The 24,528-nt window shown below is 39.7% G+C and overlaps 1 protein-coding gene across 1 annotated transcript in view; it reads right to left on the bottom strand.

Annotated features, from left to right (window-relative positions):
* The window catches only part of LOC140354676 (progesterone receptor-like), a 60,813-nt gene that overhangs the window by 11,545 nt on the left and 24,740 nt on the right, over positions 1-24,528 (bottom strand). The window contains exons 5-8 of the mRNA XM_072439849.1: positions 23,522-23,728; positions 17,996-18,140; positions 4,477-4,607; positions 3,002-3,153 (exon numbers count right to left, since the gene is read on the bottom strand). Of these exons, the coding sequence (XP_072295950.1) occupies positions 3,002-3,153; positions 4,477-4,607; positions 17,996-18,140; positions 23,522-23,728 (635 nt within the window). The remainder of the gene's footprint in view (positions 1-3,001; positions 3,154-4,476; positions 4,608-17,995; positions 18,141-23,521; positions 23,729-24,528) is intronic.

Consider the following 24,528-nt stretch of genomic DNA (forward strand, 5'->3'; position numbering starts at 1 on the left):
CCCTTGGGAACATGTTTTCCTTAAAATAGCATTAGTTATTTCATTACATTTAGATGAGTACAGTGGACATCTGTTTGACCTTATCTTGTCCACTTATATTTCAATCCCATCCGCTTTATTTATACAGCGCATTTTATAAATTGAAACGTTTCCAAAGTGCAGTACACAAACACATGCTCTTAACTATAATGATGAAAAATGAATAAATACAATACAATAACATAGTAAAAAAAATAATAGTAAATAAATAATCTAAAATATATAAGTAAATAGTGGCTAAAAACAACAAATCGAATAAAAACTTTAAAGATTTTATACATAATAATAATAATAATTAATTCAACATATTCATGAATTGCATATTACGTGCTGTGATTTGTTTCTTTTAATTATTTTATTTAGTTAATCCATTTTTTTATTCATGCCTTATTATTATTTTTTATATTTTTATATCATATTTGTTGTTTAGTATCACCGGAGAAAGTTCCTTGTCAATCTTGTTTTTATTCTTATGACGATGGAAATAAACTGTAATACTGTATATTTACGGTGTGTATCATGTACTAAATATGCTTCCTGGATATGAGGAAACTATAACATCACAAACATTATCAATATAAAGGAGTTAAATCAAGCCAAAGTCGTTGATTTCATTCAGTTTAGGGACCACATTTTAATTATTAATGAAGTGAGTGGTATTAGGCAGCCTTTATAAATCATTTATTAACGCGTATTAAGATAATAGTCCATCCATAATAGTTAATCATTAATATGTGGTCCATAAACTAACATAAACCTGATATTAGAGTTAGAATTATGTCTGTTGGGGCATAAAAGTCCATAAAATGCAATTATTTACTGATCATTTTGAGTAAATATAGAAGTAAACTACATTAATTGACTAATTTAGAGTTTCTAATTTTCATAATAAACATGCATCTGTGCGATGTCAGCTGTCAAATCTGTTTTTTGTTGTTTTATTCTTACATTAAAGACAATAAAAAGTGGTTTATGTCGGTGGTTTGACACGTTTTAACTCTACATAACCGTGTTTGAACGTGTATGTGGGCATTTCTACAGTAATCACGCTGTTTTAATGCTCACAAACACAGAATAAACATCTCCAACACTGTGTAGGAGTCGAAACACACCATTTTCCCCAAACACCCGCTCTCCTGTAACACACTGTCGCTACACAACATTTAAATGCACAGTTAAACATATGTCGTGAATGAAATATTGATTTACGTCGGTCGCATCAGGTTAAGGAACGACCTCTTGCTCTGTAGTGTATTTGCTCATTTCTGGATGTTGTGTATTTATAGAGCAGTAAAGTGAGTCACGCTGTTACTTCTAAGTTAATAATAAATCAAGAGTGTGTTTACTTATCATTTCCTGGTTATAGTTCTGTGCCCCATAAAACGCATTGGCGTACAAATTCCTGGGCGGTGGAGGAAGTACAGTCACAGTCAAGACAAACTACTACAACAACTACTACGATTGTTTTGTTCTTTTGGATGCTGAGGTATTTTCCGTTGTGCGAGTCGTGTATATATACGTTTTTAGGGCCAATTTTAGTATCAAACGTGGGAAGAGTAGTAGTAAAATTGTACTCAACAAAGAGGAGAATTACTGTACAAATATGATACTATAACTCAAATATAATCAAAGTATTTAAGTACGTATTTGGGGAAACTCAAGAAAGAGTAATTATAATTGAAAGAGATGTGTGCTCGTGATTATTAAAGGACAAATATGATGCAGTATTTGTATTGTAATTAGACTTTAAACGTGCTCTTGGGAACGTTTGGTTTGGCAGCTGGTGTTTTAGAACAAACATTTTTATATAACAAATAAACTGACATCCATATCTCTGCTCTTTAACCTGAGACGAGGAAATCACATCTGAACGAATGGGGAAAGATACACAAGATGGAGTAAACATATGGTGTCTGGAAACTACTACTAAGTACAATTTAAAGAAAAAGTAAATGCATGTATAAAGCAAGTAAAATGTAACTGTATTAGCAGCAGAAGTAGTAGTAGTAGCAGTAGTAGCAGTAGTAGTAGTAGTATTAGCAGAAGTAGTAGTAGTAGTAGTAGTAGTAGTAGTAGTAGTAGTAGTAGTAGCAGTAGCAGTAGTAGCAGTAGTAGTAGTAGTAGCAGTAGTAGTAGTAGTAGTATTAGCAGAAGTAGTAGTAGTAGTAGTAGTAGTAGTAGTAGTAGTAGTAGTAGCAGTAGTAGCAGTAGTAGTAGTAGTAGCAGTAGTAGTAGTAGTAGTAGTAGTAGTAGTAGTAGTAGTAGTAGTAGTAGCAGTAGTAGCAGTAGTAGTAGTAGTAGCAGTAGTAGTAGTAGTAGTAGTAGTAGTAGTAGTAGTAGTAGTATTAGCAGTAGTAGTAGTAGTAGTATTAGCAGTAGTAGTAGTAGTAGTATTAGCAGTAGTAGTAGTAGTAGTAGTAGTAGTAGTATTAGCAGCAGTAGTAGTAGTAGTAGTAGTAGTATTAGTATTAGCAGTAGTAGTAGTATTAGCAGTAGTAGTAGTAGTATTAGTATTAGCAGTAGTAGTAGTATTAGCAGTAGTAGTAGTAGTAGTAGTATTAGCAGTAGTAGTAGTAGTAGTATTAGCAGTAGTAGAAGTAGTAGTATTAGCAGTAGTAGTAGTAGTAGTAGTATTAGCAGTAGTAGTAGTAGTAGTATTAGCAGTAGTAGTAGTAGTAGTAGTATTAGCAGCAGTAGTAGTAGTAGTAGTAGTAGTAGTAGTATTAGTATTAGCAGTAGTAGTAGTATTAGCAGTAGTAGTAGTAGTATTAGTATTAGCAGTAGTAGTAGTATTAGCAGTAGTAGTAGTAGTAGTATGTAGTATTAGCAGTAGTAGTAGTAGTAGTATTAGCAGTAGTAGTAGTAGTAGTATTAGCAGTAGTAGTAGTAGTAGTATTAGCAGTAGTAGTAGTAGTAGTATTAGCAGTAGTAGTAGCAGTACAAGTGGTTCTCTTTTCCTTACGGCCTGTAGGTAGTCGAGCAGCTGCGTGAGCTGGAACAGCCGCTGCGTGCGGGTGGCCTCGCCGTGGTGACTGGCCAAACGATCCAGCTCTTTAATGTAGGAGGTCCTCAGCTCGTCAAAACACCTCTGACTCCTCAGGCCCTCCACCGGCACTGGGCACAGAGCAGAACACACGCAGATGAGACACTACAGAGACGTGGTAGTCATAGTATCGTGAGCAGTAGTTGGATTGCACAGTAAGAATGGAATTACTGAGCCAAACAAGTTCAGATCACGTATAAAAAAGTAGATCTGCCGTAATTCTTGTGTTATTGGTGTGTCGTCACGAGGCAAAACAGCAGCGCCACAAGCAGTAATAAAGTTGAGGGAAGTGCTCAAACGATGCTTTGTACTGTAGCGGCGGAGGGTACGGTACGGCATTTGCTCGTTTCCATGGAGACGTTGACGCTCTGCACAGCACTAAACGTATTTATCTGGGACTTTATCTAATTGTGACCGAGCTTTTTCACGACTTTATTCACTGACATTCTTGAAATACGGAACTAGTTTGACAAGACGCGGCTTCTTCCTGTTGCAGCTCGCGTCTCCACGGAAACGATATGTCAACGAATGCTCCGCAGCGCGACATTAAAGGTGATGATCTGGCCGAGCGGTCTGAGGAGCGACAGCACATACCGTATTTTCCGGAGTATAAGTCGCACCAGCCAAACAATGCATAATGGAGAAGAAAAAAACATATATAAGTCGCACTGGAGTATGAAATGCGGTTCCAAGTGTGAAAATAACAAATAATATCACATATAAGTCGCTCCGGAGTGTAAGTATAAAAGTATAAATATAAGTATAAGTCGCACCCCGGCAAAAACTATAAAAAAAGGTGCGACTTATAGTCCGGAAAATACGGTACATTCTGTGTCGTGAGAGATCACAGATTCCCGGCTTTAATAATTTGCTGAATGTCCCCTCCGCTCTTCTCCCCCATTTCATTTAACGCCATACTCTCCTCACCAATAAACAGTCGCACCAGCCAAAAAATGCATAATGGAGAAGAAAAAAACATATATAAGTCGCACTGGAGTATGAAATGCGGTTGCAAGTGTGAACATAACAAAAAATATTGCATAAGTCGCTCCGAAGTATAAGTATATAAGTATAAATATAAGTATAAGTCGCACCCTGCCCAAACTATGAAAAAAGGTGAGACTTAAAATACGGTACATTCTGTGTCGTGAGAGATCACAGATTCCCGGCTTTAATAATTTGCTGAATGTCCCCTCCGCTCTTCTCCCCCATTTCATTCAGCACCATACTCTCCTCACCAATAAACACTAAAAACCAAAGCGTTCTATCGCCGTGAGTACAAGCAAACAGCCCACATTGTGCCAATAAAGTCATAAAAAGTGCTTCAAACGCTCCGGCGCTTTTACTAGAGTTTCCCCCGCTCTCTTCTGACAGTGTGCTGGACGGGGACTCACGGATGCTGAAGAAGACCAGGGCCTTCATGCAGAGGTACTCCTCCTGGGTGACCTTGAGCAAACACAACTGCTGAGAGAGCGTCTTCATCCGCACGCAGTGGTCGTACATGCTGGACACCTGCATCCGCTGGCTGAAACAGACAAGAGCACAAGAAAGTCACCGTTTACCTTTTTTGTCGTAAGATTAAGACGTTAGACTACTTATCGAAACTGTTTATACATGCGTTCGCCGGGAACTTGTGCAGTGGCAACCGAGTCCGCCATTTTGAAAGGGGCACAACAGCACGTCTACTACATAGGAAATCCAGGAATTATGAGGCCAAAATGCCATAAACCTGCTTAATCTGTAAGGACATTGTTCTGTTAATAGCTTTGTCGTGTACCTTAGTTTGCCGTTATCGTCTAAAGAATCAAAGTATTAAGTAGAAAAGGATGCAGTCGTGTTGTTTTTTATATATATCTCGTGCCCCTTTTAAAATGGCCGCTATGGGGAAGTCCCGGCTGCATGACGTCACCGCGAACGCATGTGTGGGTCTGGGGCTCGACCGCTGCGTTTCAATTTCTAGGACGGAGTTCAATTTCTAGGGCGGAGTTTAGAGAGCGGAGACAGAACCAATCACATAAACCCAGAAGTGACGCAAAAAAACGCGACACGCTTAACTGGATGTTACGTAGCCCATGTCAACAAGGCGTGTTCCGCGTTATCCGCCCCCCAACGCAGAAAATGTCTCCTGAATCGCGACGACGCCCTTCGCATAACCGCATCTAACGCACGTTCATCACGGCGAGTAGAGTAGACTTTCCTTGAATCTACTTCCGTATCTGAGTTTGACGCGTTAAAACCTCCGCCTGGGATTGGATAGGTAAATGAATGACCGACGACTTCATTGGCTCTGACTCCGATTCCAGACACTTACGCGTTCGAATAGAATGTGGACGGGGCTGGCATGTGTTTCGGTGCGCGTGACTGTAACGTTGGCTCTATAAATACACTTTGATTCGTTGGTCACCAGGAGCACCTCGAGTAATAACTGTACAATCCCACGCCACAGAACCACATTTGGACAGTAAGTGATGATCAAACTGTGGCATTCACTCCCCACCGGACGCAAACGTGCATCTGAGCTGCGGTCGTGCACCTCCAGGCTCAAGTCAAGTGGTTAAAAACTAACCAAAGCCGTGCTCAGCTGTAAATATTGCAATGTGTGTGTGTGTGTGTGTGTGTGTGTAAAATAAATAAAATAAAAATAAATAGATAAATAAATAGATAAATAAATACATAAATACATACATAAATAAATAAATAAATATAAGTAAATATAAAATTAAATAAAACTAAATATAAAATAAAATAAAATGAAATGAAAAAAATAATAATAAAATAAATTTAAATTAGCAGACTGACTGATCCAAGTAATTGTGTAGCGCAGTCAATGTAATTCAAATAAATTACAGTAAAACTAAGACATTACTAAATCCTGTAACAGATCGGACTGGTGCAATGCATTTTTTTAATAACAAAGATGAAATTACTTGTTATTACAGTGGTATAAATGTGTGTGCATCACTTTTTTAACAGCAGCAGCGCTCATAAGTTTGACCAGGCAGTGGCGTGTGGTGACTTTCATGGATGGGCATGTTAACCTGGGCTGTTCATCAATATCTAGTGAATAACAGAAAAGTAAAAAGAAAAAAAATCTAAACTGCTTCCCGTGCAGTACTGCCCAGCGGCCTGTAGTGGCCACTAAAACACACTGTGAGTTCAGCCAAGCTTCAGCAGCAGAAATGAGGGGAAAACCAGCTTATTTGGATATATTTTAGAACAATTCATACATACAGACACACGGTCATTTTAGATTTTACTGGCCAATTACTGATTGCCCTGACAGCACGCCACTGGGACTCTATTTAACAACAAAATAGAGCTTGAATATCAGCCAAATGCCTAAGAATATATATTTAATGGAGTGAAACATTGGCTGCAGCGTTTATTATAAACTTTACACATCCCAAAGTGGATTTTTTTAAAAACAGACAGCATTGAATGTGACACGTCGGGCATTTTTAATACAATACAATATAATCTCACTAATCTTATCGCCCAACTACACTATCACTATTCGTGTAACTACAGCTATTTGTTTATTCTGAGCGTTCAAACTTGCGATTCATTAAAGACCATATTGAATCAGGCACAAAAACAAAAATTTTCTAACCTTATCATGGGAAAAGTTCAGATACACTTTTAACTTTATTTCACACAGTCGTTGCACACACCCAGCAAACAGTATTCAGGCAAGTTAGTATTTTCAAGTAACTGTATTTTTCACTTTGCAGAGCGACAAAAGCGGGGCAAACCAGAGGCAAATAGAGGGTCCCGCGGGAGGGACAGAGGACAATTAATGGCAGGAGAGGAGACGGGGAGCACGGCGTCAGAGGTGGGAGAAATGAGTGAGATGGAAAAGTGACCCACAGAATGACAGAGCACGGGAGAAATGAGGGTCAGCGCGAAGGGCAGCGGCGTCTATTACGGTGAAAGACATAGGCGCGGCAGAAGAACCCCGCATTTCACATCCACACCGGGGCCTCTCTCTCGCACGTTTATTGGCATTTCTTTTTACAGATTGAGCGGGGTAAAAGCGTAGTAAAGGGAATGATTGACAAGGGTTTGTGCAGCGAGTAGAAATCTAGTTTCTTCAGTGATCAGCGCGGTTAAAAACACGTGGTTCGAAGGAAAGCTCGACATTTGGAGCAACACATTTGACATTGTTTTTAGATGAAAGTAAGAGCTGTGCAATTAATCACATTTTAATCAAGACTCAACCGTTTCTAATTGCCAGTGATAAGCTTTGGTCCGCGGGCAATCGATCCTCTGTCGGTAAAAGCTTGTGGTTTGGAGCAGATTTCTGACTTTGGAAGAATAAATTTGGCCTTTTTTGGGTGTGTTAAAGTTCCACTCTTAAAACTTTGTCTCGTTTTATAATCAGAAAGAATATTTAATACAAAAATGTGATAAATGCAAGGAAAATAAATGTTTTGTTTCCCATATCATCATCTACATGGTTGTTCACAAATTGTTTTAAATTAAATGTTTTATCATGTGAGGAGTAGATGTTTTACTTTACCTTGGGACAAGGTAAAGTAAAACATCTACTCCTCAATCAAATAAAATCAAATAAAATGGGCCGTAAAGTGGTCAATTTAGTAGTAAGATTTGTTGAATATATAGTTTAGGCCGGGTTAGTCAGAGTAAATTATGGTTTAAATTGAAGCCCTAGTTTAGTTCTTGTGTAACATAAATATATAGTTTATAATTTATTTTAATGTATTTATTATTATTATTATTTTATTTTTTATTTTATTATTTTTCAATATATATTTGTGATAAAATGTGAATATATGACTATATTTCTGTGTATGTATTTTATCTGCATAATAGTGATATTTTATCTGCATCATTAGTCTAAGAGAAGAACGGGTGTTTGACAAACTGCATTTGTTTGTGAAGGTATAATAAAGATGGGCCAAAGAATGTTTACCCGAGGGCTTTATCTCTACGGAAAAATACCAATTGCCTTGATGTGAGGCTGACCAATGAGAAATGTGACCCGCGTATTCCAGAATATCTAATAAAACCAACCAGCATGGGAAAAAACGGTGTGAGACGCGGGGGTGAGACGCAGGAGGATCAGCCAGGCTCCTTACAACGGCCTGGCTGACACAGACCCCGCGTTTTCTCCCATGCATGCCACACAAATGTCTGACGTTTCTGTGTCGTTTCATATTCTAAGTTGAATTGTGTTCTCAATGTGTTAAGGAATAGCATCGGGTGTATGTCTCCTCCCAGGACATTTTCTGGTCCTATCGAGCCGGACGACCAGCTGCCCTTCGCGGAGATTGACGGGTGAATCGGTGAAGTCTGTGCACAGCTAAAGGAAGTCCACTTTTCCTGTGGCCGCCCATCGCACCTCATTCTCCGCGAGGAGAGCGCGTCGTTTCGAAGCAGCAGGAGAACACAGGCGACAAAGAAGGTCAGACAAAACTTTGTGTGTGAAAGACTTAGCCATGAAACGTTTTATGCATAGGCTTTGTGCAGGAGTTTAGTTACTCGCATAAAGAGGAGTTTAATATTTCTCATTTGACAAAAAATACAGGAGTTTAATATTTCTCAGTCAAAAATACAGGAGTTTAATATTTCTCAGTCAAAAATACAGGAGTTTAATATTTCTCAGTCAAAAATACAGGAGTTTAATATTTCTCATTGACAAAAAATACAGGAGTTTAATATTTCTCAGTCAAAAATACAGGAGTTTAATATTTCTCAGTCAAAAATACAGGAGTTTAATATTTCTCAGTCAAAAAATACAGGAGTTTAATATTTCTCAGTCAAAAATACAGGAGTTTAATATTTCTCATTGACAAAAAATACAGGAGTTTAATATTTCTCAGTCAAAAATACAGGAGTTTAATATTTCTCAGTCAAAAAATACAGGAGTTTAATATTTCTCAGTCAAAAATACAGGAGTTTAATATTTCTCAGTCAAAAAATACAGGAGTTTAATATTTCTCAGTCAAAAATACAGGATTTTAATATTTCTCATTGACAAAAAATACAGGAGTTTAATATTTCTCAGTCAAAAATACAGGAGTTTAATATTTCTCAGTCAAAAATACAGGAGTTTAATATTTCTCAGTCAAAAAATACAGGAGTTTAATATTTCTCAGTCAAAAATACAGGAGTTTAATATTTACTCATTAAAAAAAAATACAGGAGTTTAATATTTACTCATTAAAAAAAATACAGGAGTTTAATATTTACTCATTAAAAAGAAAAATATTGGTTAGCTTTGTGAAGATAAGTTTCTCACATAAAGGAGTTAAATTGCTCACCACGAGTTAAGTTTCTCACAGGAAAGAAAGTTATGAAGCCTTATGCCGAGTTGTTACTGACATAAAGATGTGTGAATGTAAGCGCTGTGCACGAGCGAAGTAAGTAAGAGAGAAGTGTGAATGTGTGAATGAGGATTAATAAGTGATTCACTAAAAACTAAGGTGTGAGAATCACAATTAATCATACAAGGGTCACAAGGCGTTATTCTGAGAGATCTAAAATTTGCAGTCACGGGTGAATCTTTAAACACCTAGCATTATCTCCGGTGGAAAATCAATAAGAAATTCTACTAGAAGCTTGAGATATTACGTGACTGTAAAGCAAGTAGCATTTCTCTCAGACGACCGAGACCACATAATGCCAGAATTATCACCCCAAACTGTAAAAAGACAAAGGAAAAGTCATAAGAGGATTTTGGAGGGAGACTTCCGGTGTGCTCAGATGACGTGGCAGAGAGGGGGAGATAAGGGGGGTCAACAAGGCAGGAGAGGAGAAAGCAGTTCAGAGGACGCTCTGAACTGAAGAAATAAGTAAAACTAAACTCAGCTGGTTTTAAATGTTAGTATTTCAACAAATTTAGGGTTTTGTTTTGATTGACAACAATCAATTATAAAGATTGTATTAAACTTGATAAGAGATGAAGATTAATTCAGATTTTTATAGATGGCCAATTTTTTGGGGAATGTGATCACAGACAGACAGGACATTTCCTGTCCCCGACATAGAAGACAAAAGTTGTGTTTTTACGGTATCGTGTTTTTTGAGTGCACAGAACAAAGCTACGTTTTGTTTTGTTTTATTATTGGACTTGACGAAAATTATCTTTTTGGACTTAATGCATGACTAGATGAAAGTACAGGACGAAAAGACAGAAGTGTTTTTAAATTTAGGATAAAATGCAGGCACAGGCCTGGAAGTGATAATATGGGTAAATGAGTGACTACTGATGTTTTTGGACATAGAACGGGCAGTAAGTAAAGTGATAGTAAAAGTATATCAGTAACTTATTTATTTGTATTATCATGAGGAAACCTCGTATTGCGATGTAGACGTAAGTGAGGGAATAAGTTAAATAGTGACGTCCAATGCCTTCCCAGGAAAGACATGAATGTGTCATTAACTAAAGGCAAACGACACCAAGTGGGGGGACATGGGAGGATATGGGTCATAAAGATAGTCAGAGATAAGGGGCTATTGACTGGCAAAGAATCTGGGGAGGACTCAGGGATGGAGCAGATGTCGTTATCTTTACGTATCACAGTGACAATTAACAGCAACACCACCTCAGGGGGGGTTGACGTGATGAGTAATAGGAAAAGTTAAAATTAACAGGGAAAGAATTTGACATTCTAAAGTAAATACCTGAAGGATTGTGGAGATTCAATCAAGAATTGAATAGATTTAAATTAGACAATATAATCTAAATTTAGACGCTATAGAAGTTATGAAAACCAGTGATAACAGGAACTAAACATTACAGGACTCAGGACGGAGTCAGGACGGACCCGGGGGGAGGAGTGTAATGCAGAAGAATACATTTTATGAGACCCGCAGATTACCTAAAGATAGTGAAAACTAAACAGGGGGATGGGTAATCAATACATGAGTTTAGAAGCAGAATGACAGGGACATTATAAAGGATAACAGGGGAATCCCAGGGGTTGGAGCGTCTGATAGTTATATCAGAAGAAAGAGAAAGAAAAAGCAGGTTTAGAAATTTGGAAATGGGTGTTTCCTCCGTTGCGAGAGGAAGACAGAGAGAGAGACAAGGGGAAGGGGTTGATACAAAATGATGTGCCTTATAACCAAGGGGAAGGTTTAGGATCGTTTTGATTTTTAATACACATATAGACTTGTTAGAACAAACTAATACACAATGTTTGTAAAGCACCACATGAGCAGGTGTGAGAGATTGAGTTTGAAACTCACCTGAAGCACATATAGAAGATTAGAACATATTACATTAGATGGGTGATTTTATTCAGGCCACGCCCACAGAGGAGATGTGAAATTATTAATTATGTGAAGAATACTCTAAGTTGTGAACTGACCCTTAAAGGCCAGCTCAACGGGGAATTATTGAGATAATTAGTATTGTTTGATGTATTTGACTCACACATACATACATACACACACACATACACACATACGCGTGCACACGTGGAGACCAAACATTTAGAGTTTGAGGATATGAAACATTTAGAGTTTGAAACATTTAGAGTTTGAGACTTTTAGAGTTTGAAACATTTTGAGTTTGAAACAAATGGTGGTAAAACAGATTTACAAGTTACAGATCGCAGAGGCAGTGTCGGATTACAGACACACAGGGTGGGAGCCCAGCGCCGTGGAAGGGGGGGCTCAGCCAGGGATGTGACCACTGAACTGTGAAAGGTCAAGAGGTGACATTGCGGAGTTGGAGTGACAGACGCAATTCCATCTCTTCCTTGATTACATCCTGGATTAGTGAACGTTGTAAACTATCTGGATTATAGAATTTTGTGTAAATGTAGTAGTTTGACAAATGGGCAAGGCCGTTCATCAAAAAGGAGGGATATGTACGTGTAAACAAATATTCCGAATCAATAATTACTAAAAAAAAAATTAAACAAGAAAACTGTTTGAAATACACTGAATTGAAAAAGACTTTCTTTATCACCGCAGCAGAGAACGTGTTGGAGATGTGGTGTTTACAGAGACGAGCCAAATGGACAGCCAAGTGGACGGAGCCACACCGTGTCGTCCTCACATCGACCATTGGAGGGACGAGAACATGGGTGCTCTCATGGGAAAGTGAGAGAAATGTCTGGACAACACAGCGGCAAATCCATAACATCGCAGACGCAGGACTTCGTTTGTATTCTTCGTTTTTGTATGCAGAGACAACAAACAGATTCGTGTAAGTGCTATACTCTGCTACGATGAACGAGAGCCAGAGGCTACGGTGCACAGAGTACCATACTCTGCGAAAAAGAATCAACAGTTATCTTATCATCACAGCGATGACGGTAATATGGGTGCTGAACACCTGTATTATACAATCGGGACAATCGGGACAATCGATCAACAAACATAGACATGGAATAAAGGGAAGAAAATAAGTGATCAACATGAAGATAAATTGTCTGTTTGTCAAATTACAGAGATTAACCAATCTGACTCAAAATTTAGGACAGTAATGCAGTAGAAATGTTGTGCGCCGAGAGAAAAGAAGTGTGTTCAATGTTGAGAAATGTGCATCACTTTTGTGTGTAAAAGTGTCATTTTAACACCAAAATGAAAGACATGTTGAAAACTGAAAAGAGTCATGTGTTTGGCATATGAGACAGTAGACTAATGCTTTGATAAACAGGAGGGAAATGTGATAAAATGTGAATATATGACTATATTTCTGTGATGTATTTATCTGCATAATAGTGATATTTTATCTGCATCATTAGTATAAGAGAAGAACGGGTGTTTGACAAACTGCATTTGTTTGTGAAGGTATAATAAAGATGGGCCAAAGAATGTTTACCCGATGGGGGGGAGTTGCACCCCCCTTGTAGGCTTGATCTCTACGGAAAAATACCAAGTGCCTTGATGTGAGGCTGACCAATGAGAAATGTGACCCGCCTATTCCAGAATATCTAATAAAACCAACCAGCATGGGAAAAAACAGGGTGAGACGCAGGAGGGTCAGCCAGGCTCCTTACAACGGCCTGGCTGACACAGTCCCCGCGTTTTCTCCCATGCATGCCACACAAATGTCTGATGTTTCTGTGTCGTTTAATATTCTAAGTTGAATTGTGTTCTCAATGTGTTAAGGAATAGCATCGGGTGTATGTCTAATTCCATGACAATATTTTTTATTATTATTATTTTTTAATTAATTTATTCACATTTTAGCCATGATAAATATATTCCAGTCCAGTTTTCATATTGGTTAAGTTGTGCTTGTGTCAGGTATTTATGTGTATTTATAATTTTTTTTTTCAATGTTAAAACCCAATCTTAATTCAAATTTTAAACCAGATAAGAACAAAACAGCAGCTTAAAAGAATAATAGGACATCAAAACAATCGTTATACTACACCCAGCACTAACTCATTCAAAAATAAACTCATGTAACTGTCCAAATACATGCAAAAGGGGCAAAACAAACACAAGAAAGTATCATTGAAATTTGAGGATTTACTCTTTCCTACTCTACAGTCTCTTCTCCTCTGGCTCTGTGTCACTGGGTTCATTTCAGTCCCGTGTGAGTCCTGATTCTAAACGTGTTGAGTCCTGCCTGAGTTAGACCTGGCTTGGTTCTGTGTCGTTCCTGGTCTGATTCTGCATCGGCCCCGCGCTGACAGCTCCTCCTCTCCTGTCACTCAAACTTAACATCTGCAAAACCCTGGAACACTTCAAGAGCTTCTGGTTTCACGTGATAGTGATCTGTGGCTAAAAGCACGTGGTTTAAAGGAAAGCTCAACACTTGGAGCAACACATTTAACATTGTTTTTTTTAGATGAAAGTGAGGGCTGTGCAATTAATCACATTTTAATCAAAACTCAGCCGTTTCTAATTGTCAGTGATGAGCTTTGGGCCGCGGCCAATCGATCCTCTGTCGGTAAAAGCTTGCCGTTTGGTGCAGATTTCTGACTTTGGAGGAATAAATTTGGCCTTTTTAGTGTGTGTTAAATGTTTTGTTTCGCATTACAAGTCCCTCTTTTGCGCGCTGTAACGGCCAATTCCTGACACTCCCTAAGATATTGAAGATTATTTGTCTAATTTTAACCTGTCCACGGATTAAACCATTACTGTCGCGATCTATACACTGCACTTGACGATGCGTGACTTTGCGTTTGCCAACTTAAGCCGATTATAAGTACATGATTACCGGGTGTTATTTTGAAAAAAAAAAACAACGTGACACGGAGCTGGTTATCTCATCTGTTGCAGTCTGCACATGCCCGGCGCTCAAATAAATCTGCCTGGTGGAGTTTTTTTGGTGAAACGCGACGCTTTTGATGTTGCTTGTACTTTTTACAGAATTAGCAAAAGTATTAGTACTCCATTTAGCCAGTTTCAAGTCCTTAACGCTTTAACCGATTTCAACAAGTTATACCTCATTACGATCGCTTTCGCAGTAGTACGTGTGCTATTACTTTTGACATTTGAACAACTTGTACTTTTTGCAGAATTTTCAAAAGTATTAGTACTTTTTCTCCATTTAAATGAATTTGGGCATCGAGTGTCTGAGTGTTTCATATTTCGAACAGATCCGAGAGGCTCAAAGGACCCGCGGGCACCAGGACGGTTTAGTCCGTCTCATTCCCGGACTAAATTTAGACTGCGCACATAATCATACGTGTGCATCAATCGAGAGTGAATCATTATGCGGTTAATTAGATAGCACCTTGGTACGTCAATAAGCAAACACTCCTACATTCAATATGCACTGTCAAAATGCATAATCCATACATTTTGTATCCGTGTATTCACATTGATGTGTCAATTGGCCTCGCTGGTGTTTCTTCCTGTCAGGTAGAGTGTGTTCGTTCACATCTCGTCTCCTGTCACTCAAATCTCATGTCTGTAACAGCGGGAACGCTTCGAGAGCTTCTGGTTTCAAGTGATTGCCAAAATCGTACTTGAGCGGTGGTTTTTAAGGGGAATTGTACATATGCTTTTGCCGATTGAGTAGTCGATTACAAAGGGGGTGTGGCAAAAGCGCTCGAAAAACTATTTCTAGGCCCTGCCCATGTGTCTGACCCAAACTGCACTTCTAACGATCACAAATGCACAGGAGTTCACTATTTATACAGAAAAGTGCAAGGAAATTTGTGTATCTATGTGTAAAATGGCAGATTACCGTATTTTCCGGACTATAAGTCGCACTGGAGTATAAGTCGCACCAGCCAAAAAATGCATAATAGAGAAGAAAAAAACATATAAGTTGCACTGGAGTATGAAATGCAGTTGCAAGTGTGAAAATAACAAATAATATCACATATAAGTCGCTCCGGAGTATAAGTATATAAGTATAAATATAAGTATAAATAGCGCCCCGGCCAAAACTATGAAAAAAGGTGCGACTTAATAGTCCAGAAAATACGGTAAATTGAAATATTCATCTAACTAACAGCACGCCATTTCCTTTTCCTTTCTCCTGCTGTCCATGGAAAACTTCATAATCCAAAAAATAAAATAATAGTCAACAAACATGAATTTTGGTCGACTAAGACTTGTCTCTGTGGATTTAAAAGGACACGTATCGTTATTGGCCTTTTACCGTGCTCTTCAGAACCTCTGCTTCGACATCTCCTGCTTTAGCACTTCAAATACTGTATCTGCTCAAATCCTACAGTCGGCGTTCCCTCGGCAGGAAACGTGTTTGCACTCCATCTACTGGCAGCAGGGGACATTACAACGCTAGCTCGCCCCTGACCGACCGCGAAGTTGGACTGAACGTGATTTGACGGTGAAAATGCTCAGAACGCGTCAGGCGATGATTTATGGGCTTAAAAACCAAACAAATCTGAACAAATGCAGTTCAGATTTGTTTTGGAGAGCATTTACCGGATAAGATTAATCAAACTAGCGTCAATGAAGCTAAATATCACTCCAGGTATGCTTTTGATGCGGGAACGACGTTAGAACGTGTTTAAAATCTCAAAAGAATTGCACAATATTTGTCCTACAATAACATCGCCGTGGAGACGAGCAGGTGGCGTAACCAGAAAACCCCCGGAAAAGTTATAATGTGAACCTTTCAACGATAAATCAGCTAGAATCTTGTCAAGCAAACATTCAGACACACAACTCATAATATAACAATATCTTTATAGATCTGGATGTTCCGTATAGAGTCAACAGTTATTACATTGAGTTTCAGGGGGGAATCACCGCTGATAAATTTTTCAAAAAGAGTAAAAAAAAAGGAAGATGAAGCAGAATAGATGATCTTAGAAAAGCAGATGTTTGTTTTCTTCTGAAGTCCTTTGTGCGTCTCGTTCCCTTGACAATGACAATGATAATCGCTTTGTATTTGCCTCGACATTGCCTCTTTTTTTGTAGGATTTTGTGTATTTAAACTTCAAAACGTCAGTAAATTCTGTTTGGTGTCAAGTCCTAAATGCAGCTGATCCTCCCTTTTGGAGCTTTTCACTGCGTTATAATGAGGGCTGCATATCTGAGCATAACCGCGAACAGAAGTTATACTCCCGTCTCCTCCGTAAACAAAAACACACAAAACCAAGAAGTTATGACCATTTCAGCTCATATTAAAGCACCATCACTAGTTACTTATGCTTAAAATACTTAGTTTCAGTTACCAACAAAATACTAAGTCAGTGATAGAGGTGGGCCATATTGACACATATCTTTTTTTTTTATTATCCAGAGAAAAATTGTTGGACGATACAGAATGTGTTAAAATGTCTTTTAATATATTAGTTGAGGTTTATTTATCAGACAAATGTGTGATGTCTGTAAAAATGTATCACTTTATACCCTTATTTGAGCATTTACAACACAACTTTCAGCTCTTTTATTCGATTTTATTGTTTTGTGTTATTTTACATTATTATAATTTTGTTTTTTGCTTGCTCTCTTGGGTCATGTTTTTTTATTTTTTTCTGTTCTGTTATTCCAAAAAACTATGAAAATAAAAAAATTAAATAATAAATCAAGCTCTTTTTGTAGCCTTTTTCTACCACATACAATATACTCGATATTAATAGGGTGTTATTTTACAATATTATAACTTTGTTTTTTGCTTGCTCTCTTGTGTCATGTTTTTTTTATTTTTTTTCTGTTCTGTTATTCCAAAAAACTATGAAAATAAAAAAGAATAAATCAAGCTCTTTTTATAGCCTTTTTCTACCACATACAATATACTCGATATTAATAGGGTGTTATTTTACATTATTATAACTTTGTTTTTTGCTTGCTCTCTTGTGTCATGTTTTTTAGTTTTTTTTTCCTGTTCTGTTATTCAAAAAAACCTAGGAAAATAAAAAATAAAAAGAATAAATCAAGCTTTTTTTGTAGCCTTTTTCTACCACATACAATATACTCGATATTAAAACGTTGCTGGGCGCTCCCTTAGAGATAAGGTGAGGAGCTCGGCCACACGGGGGGAGCTCGGAGTAGAGCCGCTGCTCCTCCACGTCGAGAGGAGCCAGCTGAGGTGGCTCGGGCATCTGTTCCGGATGCCTCCTGGGCGCCTCCCTCGGGAGGTGTTTCAGGCATGTCCCACCGGGAAGAGGCCCCGGGGAAGACCCAGGACACGCTGGAGAGACTATGTCTCTCGGCTGGCCTGGGAACGCCTCGGGATCCCCCCGGAGGAGTTAGAGGAAGTGTCTGGGGAGAAGGAAGTCTGGGAGTCCCTGCTCAGTCTGGTGCCCCCGCGACCCGGCCCCGGATAAAGCGGCAGAAATTGGATGGATGGACATCTTCACAATATCACCAAAATACAATCCAACACAAAAGACGCCGTAACCTTCCTCTGCCAGAACACGTACTCCATCAGGTTGTACAAATAAGTTGAATAAAGCTGTGTAGATACGATTGTAAAAGCAGCAAAGGCGGTGAAATGACATCATACAGTATATATACAATAACAGGCATAAAGTACAACTGCGTGTACTGAGGACTCACTCGTTGAAGACCAGGTCCGGGGCAAAGTAGAGCATCTTGCAGTTGGTGAGCGTGTACGACCTCCAGCCCAGCGCGAACACCAACACGTTCATCCACGACAACTGGATCACCGTCAGCTGGTCGTCCATGTGGAGGTCGCGGAAACCTGAGGAAACAAGAATGTGCCTTTTAACGCTGGTGTTCGGTGCGATAAACGCGCCGTCTGTACGAAGAATGCGGTGGCTTTGAGTAGTACTTTTGTCACGCCACGCCCACAAATTAACGGAATTGTATTGGCGTTTTCTGTGAGCGAGCAGCACAAAGTGGCACACGGTTGCGACGTGAAAGGAAAAATTACCGTATTTTCTGGACTATGCGCGACACCTTTTTTCATAGTTCTGGCCGGTGGTGCAACTTATACTCCAGAGCGACTTATACTCCAGAGCGACTTATATGTGATATTATTCGTTATTTTCACACTGACAACCGCAAGAGGGCGCTCTAGGCCCTAAGAGGAGGAGGAGGAGGAAGAGGAGGAGGAGGAGGAGGAGGAGGAGGAGGAGGAGGAGGAGGAGGAGGAGGAGAAGAAGAAGAAGAAGAAGAAGAAGAAGAAGAAGAAGAAGAAGAAGAAGAAGAAGAAGAAGAAGAAGAAGAAGAAGAAGAAGAAGAAGAATCAGCTCTTCCTCTGGAGTTTGTGGAGTTGTTTAGAAGTGACTCAGAGGAAGAAGAATTCAATGGATTTAGTGATTTGGGGTAAAACTGATGTTTTGGTAAACTTGTTAGCATGTTCTTTATGCTATAGTTTTCTGAATAACTGTTAATATGTTACGTTAACATACCAGACACTTACCACAGTTCTGTCTGTGCCTCATGTAGCTGAAGGTGTTAGCGTTAGCATACGTACACCTATTCACCATGTTCTCTAATCTGTTTTTATTTTAAACTGCATTCATTTCAAGATTAAATTACTGTTCTTGGTCCTGGATTTTATCAAATAAATTCCCCCCCCCCCAAAAATGCGACTTATACTCCAGTGCGACTTATATTTTGCAGCATGCAAAAGTATTCAGGCCATGTGACTTTATAACTGCTGTGGTGTCTTTAAGTCTTTCGCGTTTGTCTCTACCAGCTTCGCTCACCACGGACTGACGTTTGTGCCCGTCCTTCTGGTCAAAACACTGAGCACTGAACGTTTTTACAGGCTTCTTTTTATTATAATTATTTTTATCTGGAAAACATGTACAGTTTTCCTTCTGCTTCACAATCGCGTGCCACTTTGTGTTGCTCTTACACGAAAAATGCCAGTACAATTTATTTAAGTTTGTGGTCGCGACGGTCCAGGGGCAACGTCAAATGAATGAACCATCTGCACTGCCACAAAGATGACTGTTTTTTCCACATTATGTCAACATGAATTTATATTGACATCTATTTATTTTTTCATATTTTTTCATAACATGCAACAAAAAAAGATACTGAAATAGTTCAAAATAATAGAATGAAGAGGCAAAACCCTGACAATATTATAATATAATCATAGCATCATAAGATAAGATAAGATAAGATAAGATATTCCTTTATTGTCCCACATCGGGAAATTTCATTGGTGCAACGCAGGTAGATACAGAGGTAGATACAGAAGAACAGATCACTTATAGGAAGTCTGAAAAACACTTTCAGTAGAAGATCTCCTATAAATAAATAAAAACTCCCATAGACAAATAAATAAATACATAAATACCATTGCATGTGATCACGACAGTAACTGCACATGAATATGCGTCACGACAGCACATGGATTGCACATGAATTTCATAGTAATTGCACATGAATCACAACAGTAATTGCACATATGACAGAATTGCACATCAGTATTAGGTTAGGTCAGTATTGCGAGTGTTCAGGACTAACAGTTTTTGTTATAAAGTCTGACAGCAGCAGAAGGAAAGACCTACGGAACCTTTCTTTCACACATCGAGGGTGGATCAGTCTCTCACTGAAGCTGCTCTCCAGAGCGGAGAGAGTGTCCTGCAGGGGGTGACACTCATGGTCCAGCATAGATGTGAATCTAGCCAGGACCCTCCTGTCCCCCACCTCCTGCACCGAGTCCAGAGCACAGCCCAGGACGGAGCTGGACTTCTTGATGACTTTGTCCAGCTTCTTCCTCTCCCTCTCTGTAATGCTGCTACTCCAGCAGGCCACACCGTACAGGAGGGCTGATGCCACCACAGAGTCGTAGAAGGTCTTCAGGAGTGGCCCTGTCACTCCAAAAGACCCGAGTCTCCTCAGGAGGTAGAGCCGACTCTGGCTCTTCCTGTACAGTGCGTCTGTGTTATGAGTCCAGTCCAGTTTGTGGTTCAGATGAACACCCAGGTACTTGTATGAGTCCACTCTCTCAATGTCCCTTCCCTGGATGTTCACTGGTGAGGGGGCAGTGGAGTGGCGTCTGCGGAAATCCACCACCATCTCCTTGGTCTTCCCCGCGTTGATGAGGAGGTGGTTCCGCTGACACCAGTCCACAAAGTCCTGCGCCAGTCCTCTGTACTCCGCATCATCGTCGTCCGTGATGAGTCCGATGATGGCAGAGTCATCAGAGAACTTCTGCAGGACACAGCTGTCCGTGTCATGTCTGAAGTCTGCAGTGTAAAGGGTGAAGAGAAAGGGCGCGAGGACAGTGCCCTGGGGCGCCCCCACACTGCAGGTCCGAGTGTCAGACACAGTCCCGGGCTCTCACAAACTGGGGTCGGTCTGTGAGGTAGTCCAGGATCCACTCTGCCAGGTCATACTCCACACCAGCCGTCTCCAGCTTGTCCCTCAGGAGCAGCGGCTGGATGGTGTTGAAGGCGCTGGAGAGATCGAAGAACAGAATCCTCACAGAGCTGCCAGGCTTTTCCAGGTGAGAGAGAGAGCGGTGCAGCAGGGAGATGATGGCGTCCTCCACTCCGATGCCAGACCGATATGCAAACTGCAGCGGGTCCATGGCTGAGCTCACGGTGGAGCGGAGGTGGTCCAGGACCAGCCGCTCCAGTGTCTTCATCAGGTGGGACGTGAGAGCCACTGGCCTGAAGCTGTTGAAGCTGTTGATCAGTGGTGGAAAGTAACAAAGTACAAATAAAAGTGCGGTATTTAAATAAAATGTTAAGGTATCTGCACTTTACTTACATTTTACAGTGACATTTCAGACATTTCAGAGTGAGTACCTGTACTTTCTACTCCACTACATTTTTCAACTGGACTGAAAAGTGAAAAGTACTTTCCATGTGGTTTGAGAGGTCATTTCCAGCACTTTCATAGTGACATTCTGCCAAAAGGTTTTGAGGGCAAACCATTTTTTTTTTCTTTTTTTTTTTTTAGGAAATTGATTCAAATTGCTATTGTGTGAACCAAACATCTGAGCATCGCTTTATCAGAAACAAAACTCAAATCTGCAAACAAAATAGGACAATTCGCACTTGACAACATGAAGAGCACTGTCAACACACTGCATACATTTTAACACAAGTTTATACAATTTATCTAACGCCATATCCTCTATATTTTGTTGGAAAACACATAAACTACTACAAGACTGTCACGATGAGGACAAAGGTTGAAGGTTGCACAAAGGAATAAAAAATCTGCCAGTTGCAAAAAAACAATATGCAAATACAGAAAGTGTGAATAATTACATGTAAAATAAAAAATGTTTGCAAATGGAATCTTAGGACCTTAGGTAGTTTTGGTAATTGTCAGAAAAGTGAAAATGATTTCCGTGGACAAGAATTTGTATAAAACTGTGTAATGGCCCTCGTCTTCATCAAGTGCGCTGTCAAATATCTACCGCCGCGAAGGAGAACGCCGTGTAAATCCTCATCTTTGAACCTGTTATCACCCCGGTTATGACACACAAACTGGCACCGTGTCCATGTTTTCATGCTTTGTGCCACGGTAAATGGGGAAGCGGCACCCTCTAGTGGCCACTCTGCGACACTGTTGGCCTTTTGCACACTTCTTGCGTTCTGTCCAAGGCAGAAAATGTTAACTGCCATAAAATGTTGGCGGGGCTTGCGTTTGCTGATTGTTGTGTGGTTTGCCTAAGTTGAGGTTTTGCCCGGAGCAGATTTCTTGCGCCCTGTTGAATATTCAAGTTGTACAAGAAACCAGTGGTGGAGAAAGCAGAGAACTGTTACCCATTTTGAATACTGTTACTCCGACACACGCAGACGAAAAGCAGATGGCGGTCCCTCCACCAGAAAAGTTATTCATTGAACGTTTAATTATAAAACAAATGCACTTGAATATTGTCAGTATCAAGGCTTACAATGATTTTGCAATAACTGCCAGTTGAGATTTATATTTGGAAAACTCATTTTGATGCTACCACTTCTGTTTTGAGACAATCCGTCGTTCACAGCAAGAGCTGGCTTGGCTTCGTACCATAAATGACAAAACCAGATTTTAATCTTTTCGTGACGTTAAGCTATGCAGGTTTTTTTCTTTTTCATTCCCATGGAACAAACAGAAATGTGAGTTGTTGAGTACGTCTGTTACTGTAAGTTATGAAAATGTGATGGCAAAATCGGTCAATGTTGAAGAAAAATAATACAATAAATATGAATGAATAAGAAAAGAGAGTAAAACACAATTAATTCCATAAAAAGCCAGTTTGAAGTTATTGAAACAATATCACATACAGTAAAAACTTGGTGTGCACTACACTTAACCTAAGTGTATATATTCTGTCCAAACAAGACTAAACCACATTAAAGACATTAAAACATAATAAGGTTAATGTCATTACAAGGAACATTCTAGAGCAAAGCCATAAACATCTACACAGATTCATTTTTATCATCATCTGGACGGGACAGACTCTAAAACACATGTCAAAAGAGAAATATTGTGACATTACTACAAAATGAAACGTAATAATCAAAACAAACGGTTTTCAGTCAGCATGTTTCCAACTTTCTTCTGTTATTGAAGTATCTAAACTGTACATTCTGTTCTCCTCCATCCCACTCGGTTTGTTTAAACTCTTATACAAGGTGTTAGGAGTACTGAGGCCTGTTGTAATTTATTGCTAGGAGTACACCAGGCGAAGCTATAGGCCGAAAAAGGAGATATAGGTTTGAACATCGGCATACACACGCATGACTTCATTTCTGTAACTTCTCCCCTGGTGCTACCCAAATAAGGATACCTTTACATCTTGTTCTCTCATTGGCTAATCCATTGGTACATGGATAGGGTCATACCTGTCAGATATTGTTTATCGGTCTTTGTGCATCTTCAGTATATAAGGGAGGTGCGCCCAGAGAGGGGGGTCCCTGATCATCGGAGACCCGGGCGCTGTTTTCTGCTGTCCTGTATTTGACACTGCTTTCTCTGTAAATAAACTACCTTGAAAAGTTTGCAGAGCTTTGTCAACGTGAATCCTTTGTCTACACCCTACGCCCCAAACGAGCATTGATCCAGCCACCACATTATAAATGTGTGTAGAAACCCTCACTGTACAAAAGCAACTGCGTGTCCCTGGTGTTGAATAAAGGTGAGCTGGAGCTGTACCTGGTATGGCCTTGGCCCATTGCACCACGGAGACGAGCTGCCGCTCTCCGAGCTCGTTGAGGCTGGTGAGGAGAGACGCGGAGCTGTCGGGCTGCGCGTTGTCGTGTCCCGCGTTCACCTCGCCCGGCTCGATGGTCTGCAGGACGCTCAGGAGGGACAGGCCCGAGCCAGGGGACGGAGGGACGCCGAAGGACGATGAAGATGAGCCTGGACACAACAGGGAGGCAACTTTTTAGACTCAAAGGTGTTCCAGAAAACTGACCAGCTCAGACCGGCTGTCTTACTTTGTTAGCTTAGTTGCAGAATGAAGCTCGTCTTGGCGAGTGACAGTGGAAACTTATGTAGAAGCTGAGCCTTGTCTGGAAAAGCACTGAACTTTCTTCTTGATAATTTCCCATGCTGTTATACAATTTAATTTGAAATACCAGAATTTTACACTAAATGAGATATTCCAAAGATTTTATGTAATTTTATTTTTAATCCAATCCAAGCAAATTATTGTGCCAGGGGTAAACCAGAGCCACATTTCGGCCAAAGCATAAAGAAAATGCTGTGTGCCAATCCCCAGGCAAGTAAAAGGTAAACTGTGATGAGTCTGAAGACAATGTATTTAACTCATCTGTAGATCACAATCAAAAGCATGAAATATTTCACTATTGACTTTTCAATATCAATATGTTGATAAAGTATAGCGTTCATACATGTGTGTATTTGTACAGAACACATTACTCTAGAAAAAGTGTTAATGAAGGAATGGCATGTTAGTAGCTTTTATGAAATATTTTATAATCATAACATCTATAATAATCATAAAATAAATATATTTTTTCTAACAAAACAGTAGCATTGCAGGTAGGAGAAGGACGTATAGGTCCCCAGTGTATCCACGGATAAGAGATGAGACACTGGGAGAAAAAGGTTGGGAACCACTGCTTTAGGCTTAATACAGGGGACGGCCAATAAGAGCCCCTTATCCAAGCTGCACCAAGATACTGCTGTGTTTTCTC

Source organism: Eucyclogobius newberryi, unplaced genomic scaffold (assembly GCF_026437365.1).
Source record: "Eucyclogobius newberryi isolate DKJ021-1_F unplaced genomic scaffold, fEucNew1.0.hap1 SCAF_11, whole genome shotgun sequence".
Classification (NCBI taxonomy): domain Eukaryota; kingdom Metazoa; phylum Chordata; class Actinopteri; order Gobiiformes; family Gobiidae; genus Eucyclogobius; species Eucyclogobius newberryi.